The following is a 19,479-nucleotide window of genomic DNA, read 5'->3' as shown; positions in this document are numbered from 1 at the left end:
GGCCCTCCAGATGTTTGGGACAACAATTCCCATCATCCCTGACCACTGGTCTTGTTAGCTAGGGTTGATGGGAATTCTAGTCCCAAACATCTGGAGGGCCGGAGTTTGCCTGTGCCTGCAGTAGGGGGTGTCTGCCATGCCAATCTCAAAGGACAGGAGTTATGAAGCAGGCTAGGGTCTTATATATTTGAGAGAATAAAATTACCCCAGCAGCCTGATCCAACTCAGAAGAAAGTCCAATTAACTCCACTGGGATTTGCTCCCCACGGTAATAAGGAACAGGATTGCAGCTTCAACATTTTTCACGCAGGCTGCATTGTGTATTGCAGCCAGCAGGGGGAGCTGATACATATGCATCACACTGGTTCCATGGGCTGGCTGCTGTAGACCCCACTATCTCTGGGAATCCCCCCAAACAGTGGGTCCTGCTAATGTCAGTGGTAGGGTGGAGCACCCTTCCTGAGGGCTTCACACTGAAAAGTCAGAGAATCAGAAATTAGTTAAAGGGAGGTTGAACTTGCACTTATCTCTCACACTTATTTCAGCAAACTTTCCAAAAAAACAAAAAACCCCAAAACACACATTTAAGGTGACACCTTTGATCAATTTCAGTTTTCCGGAAGAGAGAGAAGGGGCTCTGAGCCTGGGAGAGCCACCTAGCTAAGAGTCTGCAATTGAGGGGAGATCTGACTCGGCAAATTCCTAGCTCATGCTACTATGGTAAAAGGTTTAAAAGGTAAAGGACTCCTGGATGGTTAAGTCCCGTCAAATTCAATTATAGGGTGCGGCGCTCATCTCCGCTTTCAGGCTGAAGGGGACAGCATTTGTCCACAGACAGCTTTCTGGGTCATGTGGCCAGTATGGCTAAACCACTTCTGGTGCAACGGGACACTGTTATGAAAGCCAGCACACAAGGAAGCGCCAGTTACCTTCCCGCCACAGTGGTACCTATTTATCTACTCGCACTGGTATACTTTCGAACTGCTAGGTTGGTGGGAGCTGGGACAGAGCAACGGGAGCTCACTCCATCATGCAGATTCGAACTGCCAACCTTGCAATCACCAAGCCCAAGAGGCTCGGTGGTTTAGACCACAGTGCCCCCTGCGTCCGTCCCACCAGGGACATGTTGGCCAGCCAGTTCTGGTTTTTTTTCGAGCAGAGGACAGCAAACAGAAGTTTAGAGGCCAGTTGATTCACATGGGTTAAATTTCACACAGCAAACTTTTAAAACTTTTCCAGTGTTGACCTATAAAGTCAAAAGGTACCTGCAAAGGTGCTCTGTTCCCACAATAGTAGATTGAACAGACACACACATGCATGCACGAGCCCTTGGATTTCACACAGGTTCAAACAATAATTTGCCACTGCCTGTTTTAGACAGGTGTTTCATATGCAGCCCTAGACTGAAACTCTTTTAGATGCAAAGACTGGTGGACCTGGTATAGCACAGAGGCAGAGAGCATGAGAGAAGGGCTGTAGCTCGGTGGTGGAGAGGGCATGCAGAGCAGCTGTCCGTCTGCCCAGGGAGTGGGCAGTGCTGAGCAAGGTGGCTCAAATCATATGACTCGGTGCAGGACAGCTCCCTATGGTTCAAATCTCACCACAGATGCAACGTTCTTCCAGGCTCGCAATAAGGGGCCGATAATTATGGCGTTGGGGAAGTCGCAATACTGACCTATGTTACAGGTTTGTTGGAAAGGTGATCGTAATGACGCACATGGACTGCTTTGAGCATTCACGAGCCAAACAACTGCTAGTGATTGGTATGTTCAAAGGCTGCCTGCCAGAGCAGGTATTTATTGCCCCAGAGCAAGTGTTTATGCCTGTAGCCTATATGTTGCAGCTGACCTTTTAAAATATGTCTAACTGGAGGAAAGTTGTGGCCTGCTTTTCTTTGTGTGTGTGTGTGTGTGTGTGTGTGTGTGTGTGAGAGAGAGAGAGAGAGAGAGAGAGAGAGAGAGAGAGAGAGAGAGAACCAGAAGCTGAGTGCTCAAATCCCTTTATTGCCCAGCAGAGAAAAGCAGCCTCGCATGTGCTTTGCAGGCATGACTGAGAATGTTCCGGTGTGCTCAGAGAATTTGTGCAGAGGTAGGTTTTCTCTCAATGTTTAATCCCAACGAAAAGAACTTGGCAACAAGAAGGAGTCTACAGCCCTGGGGAGTGTGTGGGGGGGGTATGTGGGGAGGAACTAAGTTAACCTTTACCTTCTGTTATAACTTCATTTTTTAAAAAAATTATGTACTAACTTTTGTAAAGTGAAAAAGCCTAAGACTTCAAGGACAGTAACCTGATATTTAGAAAGAAAGAAAAAACCCATATTTAACCCTCTGCCCACCAATAATAATAATTTTTCCCAGAGAATGTGAACGAAATGGCCCAAACTTATACTCTATCTCACTGTAATTTTAATTGTATTGTATTAATTTTGACTGGTTAATTGTAATTTAATTCTACTGTTGAATTTTAATTGTGTGTGGTTTTAATATTTATTCTTTTAATTTGTTTCATTGTATTGGTTAATTGTAATTTAATTGTACTGCTTATTTATGGATTCTTGCATGTTATTGAAATGTGTGTCCCTGCTTAAATACAAAAGTTGTGTTTTTTAAAAGTTCTGCTTTGTTTTTGCAAATTTATAAAAACAAAGAAGAAAGAGAGAGAAAGAAGAAGAAAAACAAAGGAAAGAGGATGGAACCAGCAAAAGGAACAAATGAGTAGGGAGTATAACCTTTCCTAAGTCTCCCCCAGCCTTACCTTTTTATTTTCCTTTTTTTTTAAAAAAAAAAAAAAGAACAAACCAAACAGACAAAACTCACAATACCTGCTTCTGCACCAGCCAATAAAGCCTACTGAAGGTACAGTATTGTGAAACCAAAGCATGGCCGATTTAAGCCAGGTCCCGCAGTGCTGGGCATGATACAGAGGTGGCCTATGACTCATGGAGAACGTCTTTGCTGGCACCAACTTTCACCTGCTCTGCCTTTGTCCCATTTCTGCTCTGTTGGGCGTACCATGTAGACCTCTCAAAACTACGCTTGCAGTTCTGCCAATTCCACCATAAGATGACATCACGGCATCTTATAAACCTCATCATCTTATAAACTCCCATCCTTTGCAGGGGCACAATTAGCACCAGTGCCTACTTGTCAAGAGTTTGGGCGTAATCTTCGATGCCTCCCTTTCTATGGAGGTGCAGGTTACAGCTACAAGAAAGGCGGCATTTTTTCATCTCCGCTGAGCTAAGCAGTTGGTCCCTTATCTCTCTCACCCTGACTTTGCCACTGTGATCCATGGGACAGTCACCTCCAGGCTTGATTATTGTAACTCACTCTACGTGGGGCTGCCCTTGAAACTGATCCAGAAACTCTAGCGGGTGCAGAATGCCATGGCGAGACTCTTCATGGGGTCCTCACCATGGGAGCACATTCACCCAGTGCTATACCAGCTGCACTGGCTCCCGGTGGCATACAGGATCAGGTTTAAGGTGCTGGTTTCAACCTTTAAAGCCCTATACGGCCTAGGACTCTCGTACCTATGGGACCGCCTCTCCTGGTATGCCCCACGGACCACCTTAAGGTCTGCAACTAATAACACCCTGAAGATCCCAGACCCCAGGGAGATTAGACTGGCCTCAACAAGAGCCAGGGCCTTTTCGGCAGTGGCCCCGGCCTGGTGGAACGCTGTCTCACAAGAGACTAGGGCCCTGCAGGATTTGACATCTAGGGCCTGAAAGACAGAGCTGTTCCGCCAGGCCTTTGGTCGGGGTTCAGTCTGATTCTTCTCTTTCTGTATAAGAACAAGCATTAAAGAGGTCTCCTAGCCTGAACACAGGTCCTTTATAAGACAAGTGGTAACAGTTGGCCCTGGAGAATATTAACCACTCTCAATTTTACCTGTGGACTGCCATCTGTCCAGATTTTAATTTTAAGATTTATTTTAACTAATTGATTGCCTGTTTTTTATGTTCTTTGTTTACTGTCTTAGTTTCATGATGTTAGCCACCCTGAGCCCGGCTCCGGCCAGGGAGGGTGGGGTGCAAATAATAATAAATTATTATTATTATTATTATTATTATTATTATTATTATTATTATTATCATCATCATCATCACTAGTGCTCAAGGGATTCAGGGGGTTGGGGAGGTAGGCAGCTGAGGAGGGGAGCCGCTCCTTTGCCATGCAAGGGAAAATATTAACCCTCTTAATAATCAGGATCAGAACCTGGAACTGAACAGCCTCCATGCATTCTGCATGCAAATCAAACATATGTTGAAAATCATTTGGGAGGCTAAGCAAACACAGACTTGGGATTATACAGAAACACACAGGTGGGACTTGCTATTGCCACAGAAAAGAATGAAACAGGAATGTGGGAAGGAGCGGCCTCTGTGGACCAAAAAGGATAATGCAGGGCAAAGAAGCCTAGTAAAGCATAATATCAGCACAGGAGGCTGGACAGAGATAAGAACGCCAGTAAAAAAAACAGCAGGAATAGGGCCAGTACTTCCAGTGGTACCAACAAGAAGCTGGAGCTCTTAAGAGACGACTTGCACCTATTCTAAGGCACAATTCAGAGGATGGTTGGTGAAGAACAGCCCTTGCTAGACATTCCATCATTCGCATGGTTAAAAACCAAAGTATGGATTATTTTTCATTTCCGCAACCCTAACCAGACACACAAATTTAGTTACGTGTGCTGTCTTACTGTTCCCCCCCCCCCGTGTTTAATTGATAATATTATTTTATGTACACTTCTTTTCATGTACACATTTTGGGGATTTCAGCTGTGTTTTATTGATAATTTTACCTGCTCTTAACTTCTGTAGGTTCCCAGCACGTATTGGGGAGCCAAGGTCCTCAAATGCATGAGAAGCCTATACAATAAGAACAGCAGAATCATGGCTGCAGACTGTTAACTGCATTGTTAAAGGAATGCTAAAGAGGGCTAACTTCTGTCTAATTTTATGCAGAGCTTCCTAAGTATTCAGCACCAGGTAACCCAAAGTGTAACAAATAAAAGGTGTCACTGGCACAGCAAAATAGTCAAATTTGCAAACTTCAGTTGGGGGACTGGCCCTATTTCAGCACTGCTTGTTTTTACCTGGTGAAAGGGTAAAGAAGAACTAGGATAAAATAACCCAGAAGTACACAGCCAGTGCTTACTCTGCGGATGTGCTGTCGTTCATGCTGAAAATACATGGAGAAGAAACAAGAGAACAGAAATAAAATAAAGAGGACATGCCAACAGTAAGACACTTGCATGCACACACAAACCACAGAAACACAGAGAGCTATGTGGCAAGGGGGAAATGTCACCTTCTACCTTTCACCATCAAGCTCTTACTATTATGCCTCTTAAGAACTCAGAGCTCTCTGTATGCATCTAGCCACATTACTTGCTATTCACATAGCCAGTTTCCAAATGTAATATTTCTTTCCAAAATAGTGATTCTGGAATCTGGAACACTTTGACACCTAACACGTCCTCCACAAGGGTGTTTCAGGAAAGATTTGCAAATGGGAGATTGGATTCTATTCCTGAACAACTTCATGCAGCTGCAATATTTGTGTCAGTTGCATTCCTCCACAAAGCAAAAAAAAAGGATCTTAAGACTTGAGGGATTCCCCATATAACTCCAATTGGCTTTCATTGCTCCTTCCATTTTCCATGAAAACGGGACCTCTTGAGAACCAGCCATGCTGCCATGTTTCTTCAAAATGGCTTCCCAGTTCCTGCTAACGTCTCCTGTGTCGGTGCAAACTAGAGACAATCCTGGTTTCAGAAAGTCTGGAGATGGCATGGTCGTTTTCATCTGGGACTCCCCTCTCTCTGAATATAATTTAAAATGTATAGCCTGGGGTCTAGCTTTCGTGGCTAAAAATGTCAATTATATCTACCTGAAAGCCAAAACCCTGTTATAGGAATAAACTCCGGAAGCCTGACAAATGTACCATTTAATTTATGATTGTGGAAAGCAGGGTTGACTTGCACCAGTTGACTTGGAAATAAGGGCATAGAAAGTATTGCCACAAGGATTCCTTCCCCTTAGCATTGTATGCTTTCATAGACAGACCATGGCCGAAGAACGCTCTTGGTGGGGCTCATACACACCCCTTCCCTGAGCAGCACATACAGAGAAAGGAAGCCTATAGCTTCTCATTTGTTTGCCCATTAAAGGGACACGGTTGCCTGCAGCAGGTTATTCCTGGTTGGCTTGATCAGGGAAGGAGATGGAGCAAGAAGCATTAATCAGGACCAGCTATAGTACTTGAAGTTGACTGCTAGAGACAGGAGAAGCTTGAAGGAGCCCATGTCAACACAGTTCTCGGTTGTGCTCATATTTGAGATCAAAGCTGTCATCCTGCAGCAGAAGGCAAAATAAACTAGGGAGACCACAAGTGGTCACATCATTTGGGAACAGACCAGTGATACTTTCTGTAATGGAAGATGGTCTGCAGTGATTCCCACCCCCTCCATGAAATACTGTTCCGTTTCTAGCAATACATTATTTTGTAACATTACTTGGCAATGTAATGAATGTATACCATTGACAGTCAAACTGTGCGGTAATAAACTATTTTCAGGTGACCATACCCAAGAAGTGTGTGTGTGCTATATGTGCATATGTGTGGAATACTAAAATCAGTATGTTAACAGTTTGTCATGCCTTCCTTATTCCACTTAATTTTTTAAACTATGCACCGGCAACATGCTACTAGAAAACACATGGAATATGTTTTCAGTATGTAAAATCAACATGTCATTTTCCTCCCAGTTTTGTTAACCAAATATAAATCAAAGAAGCATGCTACATCAGATCTTAAAGGGTTTAGGGCTTTTTTTTAAAGCCCATATAATTGGGGGGATCACCCCTCCTTCCTATCCATCTGCCCTCTCTCACAAAGGTGGAGCTCTAATTTTAGACAAAGTTTAGGTTCTGTAGATACCAACAGATCTCAGTATTGAACTAAATTCTAAGGCTGAAAGATCCAAAGACAAATATTCCTTGGATTTGCTTCTGCTGAGACTACCTCCTGTACACCTTCTTCCCTCAAGTAACAAGCCTTAGAAGTTTGTTGCGTGGTACTGTACCCCCGCTCCACTGGAACCACTATCTCAACTTTCAAAACATTTTGCAGAAACTGTGCACACGTTCACATATCGACCTTGTAAATAAGACCATAAAAGCTACTAGCCTGCAAAAAATGTTTACCAGCCAGTTGGGCTAGTAGCCTGTTTCCACAATGGCAGCTGCAAAGGAGAAGCCCCATCCTTCATGGCTGGCATGGAAACACAGACTTCTAGTCTCTTGACAAGCTAGTAAACAAATAAAGCCTTCTACCAAGCAAACTGGAGTGAATCGTCTCTCCTCTTCCAGCCCTCTCAACTTGCCTGGGGTTCCTGGTTGCCTATGGCTATCTGGCAAGTTGTTAAAAATAGCCTGCCTTATACATATTTGCCTGTAATCAATAGATCAACCCATCTGCAATTTAACAGACATTTTCTGGGACTCGAAACATGATCTTAGGCAGATAATGTTCCTAGCCAAGGCCTTGGGACATAGATTTCTTCCCAATATGGCACTTGCGTCCACACAGAACATTGAGTGTCTGCGTTCAGTAGCTTCCTCTGGTTTGGCATAAGGGATTATGCGTTTCAGAGAGCTGAGACTATACTGACATATTTTCAAGGCTGCCCCAGCTGCAGACCTAAGGCATCTTTGCATCATTCACATCATGTCAGCATTGCATGGTCTTTAGTCAAGGGTGCTGGAAAGAGCCCTGGAAAAAGAGAGCATCCGGTTTTTATGGTGGGAGGAACCAATACTGAATGTCTGCATGATACCCACTTTCTTTCCCTGCACCAGAGATTCTATGGTGATAATGGATGGGAAGGAATTAAGTGAGGCAGGGAAAACCTATGGCCTTCCTTATGTTGAACCAACTTCCACAGCCCCAGTCAGCAAAGCTAATGGTTAAGGATGATAGGAGCTATAGCTCAGAAGTGTCTGGAGGGTCACACATTCTCCACTCCCCACTCCAAGGACGTTAAAGGTGGAAGGAAGCTGAAATACATCCCTAAAATCAGATATCAGAAAACCAAAATGGTGCATCTAGATTCTCAAGAGGATGAGGAAAGAGCATGTCAAAAGTTATGAGCTTGGCATATATGTGGAGGAAGCCTGCCTCTGTGCCCTTAAAACAGGGGTGCCAAATCTTAAGCCCTGCATATATCACTGGACTTCTGCTCTCATCAGCTCTAGTCAATGGTCAGAGATGATGGGAAATGCAGCCTAGCAACATCTAGAAGGTCACAGGTTGCCATTAGCCAACCCTGTCTTAAAAACATATACAAGCTCCAAATGGAAGCATGTATACAAGGGAGTATTCCAATCATAGAATCTGTCCAGCAAGGGATCAGACCACAATCCAGGAATATGGCCTGGAAACTCACAAAAAGCAGCACAGAAATATGTCTTGGCTAATTTATAGCCAGAGTTCTCCAGAAAAACAAATCAAGAGCTCATGGTACAAAGGAACTGATGTCCTTAGTGATGCCTATCTAATAACTTTGGGGCATGTCCACACAGAGCTCAACCTGAGGAGAGAGGAAGAACCAGAAGATTCTTCTTATGACAGGTACAAACAAGGAAGAGGGGCATGGCATCAGTCAGGGTATTGCAAATTCTAAAAGAAGAGGTCTTTTTCCCCAGCCTCAAATTCCTCAAACCATTTTCATCTCTGCCATCTGGCTGCTCTGGTACCAAAAAACCACACCCTTTTCTAGGATCCAGCAGAAGTTACAATGAAGGCCAGGAAGAAATCCATGATGTGCAGGCCAGCACACGCACCTGGCCGTCCACTAAAGATTCATTCTTTATCAAGCCAATGCTCTTGCTGGCTCCAATATCTACCTGCCCCACATCCCCATTTCAGAATTCAAATGTCCGATGTAACTCTAAGACCTCTTCTCACCCATCCCACCTCTATCTCCTTCCACCCTCCTTCCATGCATGCATCAAGGGACAAAGGAAGCTGAGATACTTACATTGTACCAACTCTGGCTTTTCTGTAAGGACAAAATAAAAATAAAAAAAGAATCAGTTAGTATGGAGGTTCTGGCACTAGGTGAAGAAAGGGGGAATTAAAGAGAAAGAATTATTCCAAATTTTGGTAATGACCACTAAAACCAGACGAGGGAAATGTTAGAGACGACATGGAATGTGAAGGGTCCCAGAAGACCATTTTTGGCACTTATCCCAAAATGGTCAAATTGTAACAAGCAGGAAATGAGCGTCCTCATTCATACTTGGTATGTCACTTCTAACCTGGAAATGCCAAGCAATGATTGATGGGCAATCCTCCTGGGGCTTTCACATCCCATTCAATACTGTACAATGGAAGACATGGAGGTGTAAGGGAAAAATCAAGCCTGTAAAGCTAGAATTGCTGCTGTAATATAAATGCTCATCTAGGTAAAGTTTGGACACTTCTCTCCGTTTTATTTTTCTCATCAGCAAAATAAAGCAATGGTGGGTTCTTCCTCGAGAGGACACTTAGGGTTGCACCCAACACTAGTCATACTCAAGAGTAAACCCACTGGAATCAATAGACATTAAGAGATCTGTTGATTTCTGTGGGTCTGCTCTGAGCAGAAATTAGCTGGATGCAAACCTTATGATGCACACTTCTTTTAACAGGCCTGATCCTGTAATCCCTTACATTAACTACATCTGTATAAGCATGTTCAAGCTGTGGAAGGTGAGGCTGGGGAGTATACAAGAAGCTGGAAAGCACACTCACACTTTTAAATGCCCCTACAGACTCCACCCACACCTGTCTGGTCCTCAACAAATACACAGAGTCTGCACTTTTGCCAGCTTAAATGGCAGGACCTTCAGCACTGAATTTTCCACCATTCATTCATTCATTCATTCATGACTTGATTGTGTCCTTTTATAGGTTCCTCAGCAGCAACAGAAAGGCCCACCAGCCCGATTCATAGTTTACTTTCAGCTGCTGCAGAAGAATAGACCATGAAGGTCACAATTTTCATGGTAGTCTGCTTGCATATAGCCATACGCTATGTGGTTCAGGTAATTTGCATCCACATGAAGATTAGCCTGCTCTAACTGAAATATGACATTACATTAGTTTTATGTGAACATTGGAATGAGTCTCTATTGAGTTAATATATACTGTCTTGGAGCCACAATTAACTTTTTCCCCTGCCTTAAGCAAATGGGAGGAAACATAGTGAAAAGCTCACAAGGTGATGCAACAGTGGAAAGGGCACATTCAGTGCCAGGAATTATTAGGAAAGGGAATGAAAATACATCATGTCAGGCTACAGTTTGGAAGCACACGTGAACTTGGATCTGAGCCCAAATGCAAAAGCAACAGCCATTGCCAGGAGTGGGCTTGCACCTGCTGGTGCACCAACGGCATTCTTTCCTTGGGACACAAGAGGTGGTCACAATGAAAGATGCTTCGGCTTCTTATCACGTGAAATGTTGCAAGCTGCTCTACACGGAGCTACCATTAAAAAGTGTTCCCAAACTGCAGAAGGTTGGAGAGAGCACGTGACTCTCTCATTCCAACGATTATACTGGCCTCTAGTCACTTTCCATGGTCAATTCAAATTGGTGCTTTGACTTTTAAAGCCCTAAATAATAGGTAGGCAAACTAAGGCCCAGGGGCCGGATCGGGCCCAAATCGCCTTCTAAATCTGGCCTGCAGACAGTCCAGGAATCAGCGTGTTTTTAAATGAGTAGAATGTGTGCTTTTATTTAAAATGCATCTCTGGGTTATTTGTGGGGCATAGGAATTTGTTCATCCCCCCAATATAATCTGCCCCCCAAGGTCTGAGGGAGTGGACCATCCCCCTGCTGAAAAAGTTTGCTGACCCCTGCCCTAAATGATATAGGACTGGGACACTTGAAAGACCATCTGCTTAGGTATTTAAGATGTGCAGGTGAGGCTATCTCATTGGCACCTAGGGCTTTTCTAGTGGCTGCACCTTAACTCTGAATTCCTTCCTTTGGGAGCTTTCCCCTGCTTTCTCTTTAATGACATGACCCCAAGGGTGGGTGTGTGTGTGTGTGTGTGTGTGTGTGTGTGTAGGGAAACAGGAACTTTTCCTTTTCAGCTGGCAGACTTTAATTGGATGTTTTTGCAGCTGCTCTCTCTCTCTCTCTCTCTCTCTCTCTCTCACACACACACACACACTAAATTGTAATATGAAGGACATTGTTTGTAGCTGCCTTATTCTGGGGAAAGGGTGGGATATAAATATTCTCGATATTATTTTTTTAGAAAAGTAGTAAGATTTTATGGTATGCCTACTGTTAGAATACTACATATAGTGCTGACCCCCCCCCCCCAAAAAACCCCTGTAAAGTTGGGGAAGGTAGAGAAAAGGGCAAATAAAATGATAATGGAGGTTGAAATGGGTTCACAACCATGAAAACCACACAGCTATCTCTCTGTCCTGAAAGGGGAAGCAAAAACATGTGAAGGGGAGAAGAGTAAAGTCCAAAAGAGTTTAGCTGTCCCTGAGTCCCAGGGAGGTTCTTGGAGACACCTGCCAGAATTACTTTTGGACACAGAAGATGGAACTCAACATAGGGCAAAGCAGTGTATGCATGTGCAGAATGAGGTCCACTTATGAAAGGGGACTTTTCTCCTCCTCTCCTTCTCCTGTGCACCCCCTAAACCTGTTTTGGTTTATCCTCCAAATACCCAGAGCAAATTTAGAAGATGTTGGGGGACATGCAAGGGGAGAAGGAGAAAAGACCCATAGCATGAGTGGACCTCATTCTGCACACACAACTTTGTTGAATCTCACTCAGAGAACCTACCATACTACTCCCCTTCCACAGTTATGTGGCTTTCTAACTCGATTCCAGACCCCTTGTTTTACATCATCATCATCACAAAGGGTGACAAAGTGACAGGCTAAAGGAAGAAATAGCAGAGAACCAGCAGGTAGGTAGGTAGGTAAGAAAGAAAACAAGACAGAGAGAGCGTCAAGTTCTTACTTTGATCAGGTTTAATCTGTCATACTGGAAAAAGAAAATCATGAAACATTAGAACGGAAAGAAAAGGAAACAGAAATATATATGGTGTTTTAGAGGGATAATACCTGCACACAGGGCAAAAGGAGGGGATGCAAACAAGTCACCTACAAAGCTATGCTGGCATATTACTGTAACAATGCAAAGCTATGCCACTCCACACAGGTCTATGACTAGGCCTCCCAAAGGGAAGGCAGAAGCAGCTATCATGGCCACAAGCTGCAGAACCTCAACCCAGCTGCCTGTAACTGAGCAGACTGTAAAGGACAGGCGAGCTCTGCATTGGGTAAAGCCACAGCGAGTGTCCTCTACAGTTTTGCTGTGTGATTCAGATATATCTCCTCCATTAACATGCTTCATTTGTGTACCACTTTGAGTGGCAAATTGGAGATTGGTGAGAAGGGAGTCAGCAAGGCTGGCAAGATCCAGTGTTCTTGTGTATTGCTTCCCTTTCATCGTACACTAACAAGTAGGAAAGTTGCCATCTCTAATAGACGTAGGAAAGCACAGTGCTCAGTGATCTCAAAAATATAGAGATGGGCTGGCATCTGTGTTCTCACACAGCAGCAGTGTACCCTCACAGCAACTTCAGCAGCAAATGACTTCATGTAGACATCGCTGTTGGCGCTGCTAGATCAAGTGCTTTGCTCCAGAAGAACAGGTGTAGTATTATGCCAGTATTGCTCTCCCCCGACAGCAGGTGGTACTGATTCACAATAACTAACCTGGCTTAAATGGCTGAGACATCTTTAGGTATTTCTGATCGTGTAAACAAGCCCCCAAGTTAAGCCATGCCTGTGGACTAGTTCATTTGCTTAGCATAGACACTTTTATGTGTTAGCCATGATATTGCCCTCATTACTCAATTATAGCCAAAACAGAAGCCAACTTCTGATGAGGTTGCAATAGACCCACCCTGCCTGTTGGATACTTTTGGCCAAAGAGCCAGAGAGCACTCCTTTCGGTTACTAGGACAGTCCTCAGGACCAGCCATTAATCCTGGCAACAGAAGAGGCATGTAAGAAATAGCCACGGCAGGTTTCTTACTCTCCCCTCTACTACGCGCAGCTGCTGATTCCAGTTACCCTTTATCCTACCAGAACCATTGTGCTGTCACAGAAAGAGGGCAGAAGAGGCAGAGGATTAACCCAGAGGCTATCTTCTAAGGCTTGTAGCAACCCAAGGCTGTCATTCTGGGCTGGCAAAATGGCTTGGGTGGGTCAGCCAGACATGATAGTGGAAAGAAAGGGGGCAAAGGGAAAGGTGGGAAAGCTCCTAGGAAGCCCCTATGGTTAGGGTCAGTCCTGCACCCAAGAGATTACTTGGACCCAGAAGATCTATGCTCAAATCCTAGCACCTTGGCCAAGCATCTACTTCTCAGTTCCAGCTCTAAAATAATAAAAAGTAGCAGCTTTCCTGATCAATAATAACCAATTGCATAGTGCTTTGACAGGGCACAACAAACAAGGTTTAGTAGTGATATGAGCAGTATAATGAGTAAAGCACACGGGCTGAGGCAAAGACATTGGGAGATCTGGACACAAAAGGATCAGGTGGCACTTTCTAGGGCGACACGTTTGGTGCCCAACAATTCAAATTGAGAAACACAGCTCAAAGTTGCCGCATGAGGATGCAAGATTCTGTTACTGCACCATAAGGGACCATTACCTCTCCCCCACAAACTAAATTATTTTGAACACTGGGGGGGGGGGTTGCCCTTGAAATAAACACCACTCTGCATTGTTATGATTGTGTTTGTGTGTTTTTGTTTATTGGAGTAAGAAGGTTCTTTATAGTTTGGGGGGGGGGGGAAGCCAATCCTTTTCCTGTGCTAGGAAAGCAAGAATTATCTGCTCTAAGAGCAAGGCAACAAGCATGTGTGCCTTAAAAATTTGCAGCCAGATTGGAAGATGTGATTTGTAGTTGTGTCTTAGATGCACGTTTAGGCATCTGACCTAACCCTCTCAAAAGATATATTCCTTGGAGTTGCCTCAAAAAACACTTTTTCTTCAAACATATAGGAAATAAGGAACACACTGCCTTGGGTGGCTGCATACACACTATCCATTTAAAAGCACACGGACTTCTGCAAAGAATCTTGGGGAGGGTAGTTTGCCCCTCACATAGCTTCAATTCCCAGCACCCGTAACAAACTACAATATTCTTTGGGAGAACTAATGTGCTTTAAATGTTGTAAATGGATGGTATGCTAGCAGTCTGCGATTTCCAAGTGAGTACAGTACTGTATACATTTTGCCTCGAGGACATGTACTGAGGAATGACAGCTGGGGGGCAGCTCCCTCTAACGGCAAAACTGTGTCATAGCAGCATGTGAAATGAAAGGGCAAAGGTTGGAGAAAGGCAGGACTCACAAACGTCAAAAAGTTACAAGTTCAAAATTGTCTCATCTCACTGAACCTAAACCCGCATCTTTGAGAAAGCAGAGCATGTCTAAGATGTGAAAGGAAAGAGGCAGGAGAGATGCGCAGCAAGTCTTGAGGGGGTAATGTTCTTATTGTCAACCTCGGACCCTTCTCAGCTACTCAAATTTATCTCAGATTCCTGACCCAAAGAGGGATTAAGAAACATCTCTAGGAAGAACTGTGACAGTGTAGACTGACTGTGATTATCAGTTAAAGATCTGGCTAGTTCAGATGACAACCTTGAGCTAGGTTAAGAACTCTGAGAACTTAAAGAAGAAAAGTCACTTTATCCAGGGACAGTTCACAAATATATTGGTGTCCTCCGACCTCTTTTTCTCAGTGGTTACATGCTCCTGCTCAGGCTGCACAGAAAAAGCATTTTGGTTCCTGAAATTCATTCTGATTGAGCAGATAAAATATAACTGATAGAATTCTGCAGGATGTGGTATTAAGTCCAGATCCAATGATCCCCAGGAATGCACCTCCAGATGCTGGAAATTTCATGCACCATCCTGGCACCCAGGCATCTTCACTTGGTCTCAAGTGGTTGAAAGCCAGGTACAAAATACAGCTGGCACTTGGCTAATTTCCAACACTGCCTGTGACCTCCTCTAGAGCTTTTAAGGGGCTGGAGTGTGTTCTGATGATACCCCTTTCTTGCCTGAATGGGGAGTGGTCTGTCTGGCCACACCCACTTTTGCTAAACCCACCAATTGGTACGCAGCCTACTTGTCACTGAACTCGAAGTTCTGGTTCATGCATGCCCCTCAACCGCTTACTGATGTGGGGACCCCCATGCCTCCATCATACGTGAAGCAATGTGCAGATCTGACACATACAGCTATATGCACATAGGCCTATTTCGTGCTATACGTCCTCAAAAAAATAGTGGAGGATTGGGTGAAATAGAGGAGGATTGGGTGAAGCAAACCTATAGCAGCACACCTGAGGTCCTGAAACCAGTAGCTTATTTTCCTGTATAGGGGGTGGAACAGACAAGCCCCCCTGTTGCTCCACTGCACACGAAAAAGGGTCAACAGCTGAGCGAGGCTGAGATTGACAAAGACTGGAACATTATAGCAGGCTTGACAAGATACAGTTCTAGCCACTGTCCTGTCCCCTCCCAAAAAACCACCCAGAAACTTCTCTGGCACCCCTCTGTGGAATAACAACTCCAAAAGAAAACATAAACTTGAAAATTGTCTTTCGTAGGCTGCATTCACACGGCAGTTTATTCCCTTTTCACAACTTTTCCCTAACTGTTAAGTTCCACATTGCATTTGAGCTTTCAGGTGAGCTAAAGGCCATTTCAAGAACTATATTTTGCAAGTTTAGGGCTCGTTTCCATGTTATTTGCTTCTGGGAGGAGATGGGAATCCATTTGCAAACAATATGGAATTGAGTGCTACACGTGCGCTAAGTTCCACCATAGTTCTGGATGTGGATTGTCGCAAGTTTGATCTCTGCATGGGACAGCTGCATATTCCTGTATTGCAGGGTCCCTTCCAACTCATGATCTAAAAGCTCAAATATAATGTGGAAATTAACACAGAGAAAAGTCACAAAAACAGAAGAAACTGTCACATGAAAGCAGCCCATGAATTCCCAGGATTGCATAGGAGCATACAATCAGCATATCACTTGGGCGGGGAGGTGGTTGTGTGGGTAAAAGCTGGATTTCTTTGAAGTCACTGGGTCATGAATCTTTATTCCAAGCAGTGGCACAGAAGAGGCAAAGTATTTTTCTAGGTGGGCAAGCTATGTCCCACATGTTAAGATCTCTGAATGAAAAATAACACTCAATGCTCAATGTTGAGTCCAGCAATTGGCAGGAGGAGGAGAGAGGGTAAGTAGAGGGTTCAAGTTCCACCCCTGGTTCCAAATACGGTGAGCTATGCAATAGGGACCCAGAATATTTGAAAAACATGCAAGAGCTGATAGGTCAGTTTAAGGGTCCTGCTGGGACCTATGGGAATCTCAGGGTTCCATTGGATTTTTTAAATCAGCTCACGGGTATCAAGGTGCCTGGGTAAATGAACCTTCATAACCAGTGGCCGCCGCAACATCACAGGCCAACCTCTGAAAAATTATGACTCAAGGTTTATGTATGAGTCTCCATGAACTGCCAGGAACTTCAAGGAAAGCCCAGCTGAAAGGCTCAAAAGCAAAGGGGTGTAGGTGGGGGAAGAAAGCAGCTACCGACATTCCCACAGAGATACTTGGAGGATGTCTTAAGGGGGGAGGGAAGGATTTCACAACAGCACTCAGGTGGTTCCCGAGAACCAAAGATCAATTCTATAGCAGGGTAGCAGAGATTAGAAAGAAGGCTTACTTTGGAGAGGCGCTTGTGTGACTTAAAAGGAAAGAAAAAAAAGAAAGATGCAGAAAAAAGCATGCAGGAAAGGAAATAAATGAAGTTATACACACAATTCAGGAGAAGCAAACTCAAAACAAACAGGAAATGCACCCCCTTCCCTTTCAGAGTTCAGAAAGACATATTTAAACTATGGAACATATTTAAACTATGGAACTTGCTCCCTCAGGAGGCAGGAATGGCCACCAACTTGGGTGCTTTTAAAAGAGTATCAAGACAAATTCATGGAGGAAAGGGCTATTGATGGCTAGCAACCACAACGGCTAAGATCTGCCTCTGCAGTTGGAGGAAGCGATGCTTTTGGGTACCAGTCTCTGGAAACCACAGGAAGGGAGACTGTTCTTGTGCTTGGGTCCTCCTTATGGGTTTCCCCTTTGTGGCATCTGGGTCACTGGCCTGGTCCAGCAGAGCTCTTTTTATATCGTGTTTTCTGACCGCTGGGTCCCTTTGCTATGATGAGGCACAACAGAGCAGCAGTAGGAAAGCCAGCTTCCGCAGACAACAAAGTTTTATCTCTCCCATTTGGAGGGGAAAGGAATTTGGGTTCTGGGCAAACCAATGAACCCATGGCTGTCTGCTGAGCCCCCAACAGCAGCCATCAAGGATATTGGAGGAAGGTGGGCTTCTTTAGAAACTCCGCTATGAACAAACTACTAGCTTGTTTCACAGAGCCCGAACTAGAAAAACAGACAGCTGTCTGGCACTTCATCTTTGCAAATTAAATCCCCACAGGCATATTTTCCTCCAGCAGGAACTTTCAGCTACCTGCTGCAATATCCTGCTCTGTTCATTCAAGGCATGCCAATCTGGGTTTTTATAAGGCCTCACTGACTGAAGCAATAAAGAGCTAGAAATAATTAAAATTAAGGTGTGTGTTTGGGGAGGGTGGGGGGCTCAGCAGCTGGGACCTTAAGATAGGTATCTGTTCTTTTCACACATGTTGCTTATAATAAAAAGAACACCTCTCAGGAGCAGGAGCGGTCTTATAAATCCTGCCACATTCTTGATTGAATATCTGTCTTCAGGTGACAGAAAATGAGCTTTTTGTGCAGAGTGTGGGCCAGGCAATTCAGAACCAGTGTAGTGTTTTCAGCCTACAGAAGCTGTAGTAAGCCTGATATGAATTTGGAATGACCATGATGTGAATCTGACTACCAGACTGCCGAAGAGGCCAGGGAATAGCAGTGTGGTCTTAGTTCTTGAGCTATGCTGTGACTTCTCGGTGGAGACTTGATTTTCAGAAATGACACCTCCACAGACTTCCAAACTTTCTACAGTGTGTAGCTAGCTTATAGAACTCATTAGCAAAAGGTGTAGCGGTAGCCACCAACTTAAATGTGTTTTAAAAGGAATTAAGACAAATTCATGGAGGGTAAGGCTTCTAGTTATGAGGACTGTATGTTACATCCAAGAACAGAGGCACTCTGCCTCTGAATACTAGTTACCTAGGAACATCAGTGAGAAAGGGCTATTTCTTTCATTTCTGATTTGGGGTTTCACATAGGCAGCTGGCTGACCACTATGGGACATAGGACATTGAATTGGATAGACCCAACAGGGCACTTAAAATGCTCTTAACATTCATAGAACCCTTTCAAAATGCACTCTTTTTTTTTTTGCAAAGAGAACCTCTACATGTTGCAGATGTTTCTAGGACTCACAACCAAGTTCACACAAACTGCTGGCCAGGCTAAGCGTGGATCATTCACTATAATGTCCTTTGACCCTTTTTAATTTGTGGTTCAGAAAAGCTGTGCAATCTAGCTAACAAAGCTAATGATTCCTATATCCAGAAGTCCTAGAACTCGCGTCGATATTGGGGACCTTGGTAGTTTTAAAACATTAGTCCATGACTACTATTAAAAGTTTGTCAGGGCCACAAATTTCTGTGTGTGCGTGCATGGATATTCGATAGTAGGAAGACAACTAAGAAAACCAGTTTGGTTTGGTTTCTGTCAGTGGGCAAAGTTAGGATCTAGTTGAAGTGAGTCAACAAAAATAATTGGGAAGCAGGTGTGAAGAGGAAGGATGCAAGTGGTCATTCTCCCCATACTATACAATATGAGTACACAACAGAGAGAGAGAGAGAGAGAGTGCAAACTATTTGTGAACAGACTCACCTTGGAATTCTTGGCCCCGCTACGACCCGACTGAGAGGAACAGCTACGTTGCACGCCTTGTTCTGGCGTGGAAGGGGATTTGTCTGAAGAGTGGTCTGAGCCTTTCTCCACCATGGTGTCTCCTTGGGGGTCCTGTGGCGTTGGAGACCGGGAGCGTTTGCGCAGGATAGGGGAGCAAGCAGGACTGCTGCGATTTGAGTTACTGGCAGTGCTGAAGGGGGAGGAAAGGAGAGCCAAGTCAATAACATGACAAAGCACAGGTATAAATATGGTGTCTGCAACGTGCCACCTGGGGGCTCTAAAAGGAACACAGAGACAGGATGTGGCTTCTGGAAGGAGAGCCTCCATCCTCTTCCTCAGAGGCAGAAGACCTGTAGGCCTCCATAAATTGTAGTGCAACAACTCCATCTTCCTTGACCATTGGCCATGCTCACAGAGGCTCATGGGAACTGGAGTTCAGCAACATATAGAGGGCCACGGGTTCCC

The 19,479-nt window shown here is 44.3% G+C and overlaps 1 protein-coding gene across 7 annotated transcripts in view; it reads right to left on the bottom strand.

Annotated features, from left to right (window-relative positions):
- GRAMD1B (GRAM domain containing 1B) overlaps window positions 1-19,479 on the bottom strand; it is a 210,503-nt gene that overhangs the window by 38,408 nt on the left and 152,616 nt on the right. For 5 of the 7 annotated variants that reach the window (XM_081889789.1, XM_081889786.1, XM_081889790.1 and 2 more), the window contains 3 exons: window positions 18,994-19,204; window positions 9,049-9,069; window positions 5,163-5,186 (listed from right to left, as the gene is read on the bottom strand). In XM_081889789.1, the coding sequence (XP_081745915.1) occupies window positions 5,163-5,186; window positions 9,049-9,069; window positions 18,994-19,204 (256 nt within the window). The remainder of the gene's footprint in view (window positions 1-5,162; window positions 5,187-9,048; window positions 9,070-18,993; window positions 19,205-19,479) is intronic. The other 2 variants (XM_081889787.1, XM_081889788.1) reach the window with 2 other exon arrangements.

This window comes from Podarcis melisellensis, assembly GCF_964234715.1.
Source record: "Podarcis melisellensis genome assembly, chromosome: 15".
In the NCBI taxonomy this organism is placed as follows: domain Eukaryota; kingdom Metazoa; phylum Chordata; class Lepidosauria; order Squamata; family Lacertidae; genus Podarcis; species Podarcis melisellensis.
The sequence above is the reverse complement of the archived record's forward strand: the minus strand, read 5'-3'. Positions and strand labels throughout refer to the sequence as shown.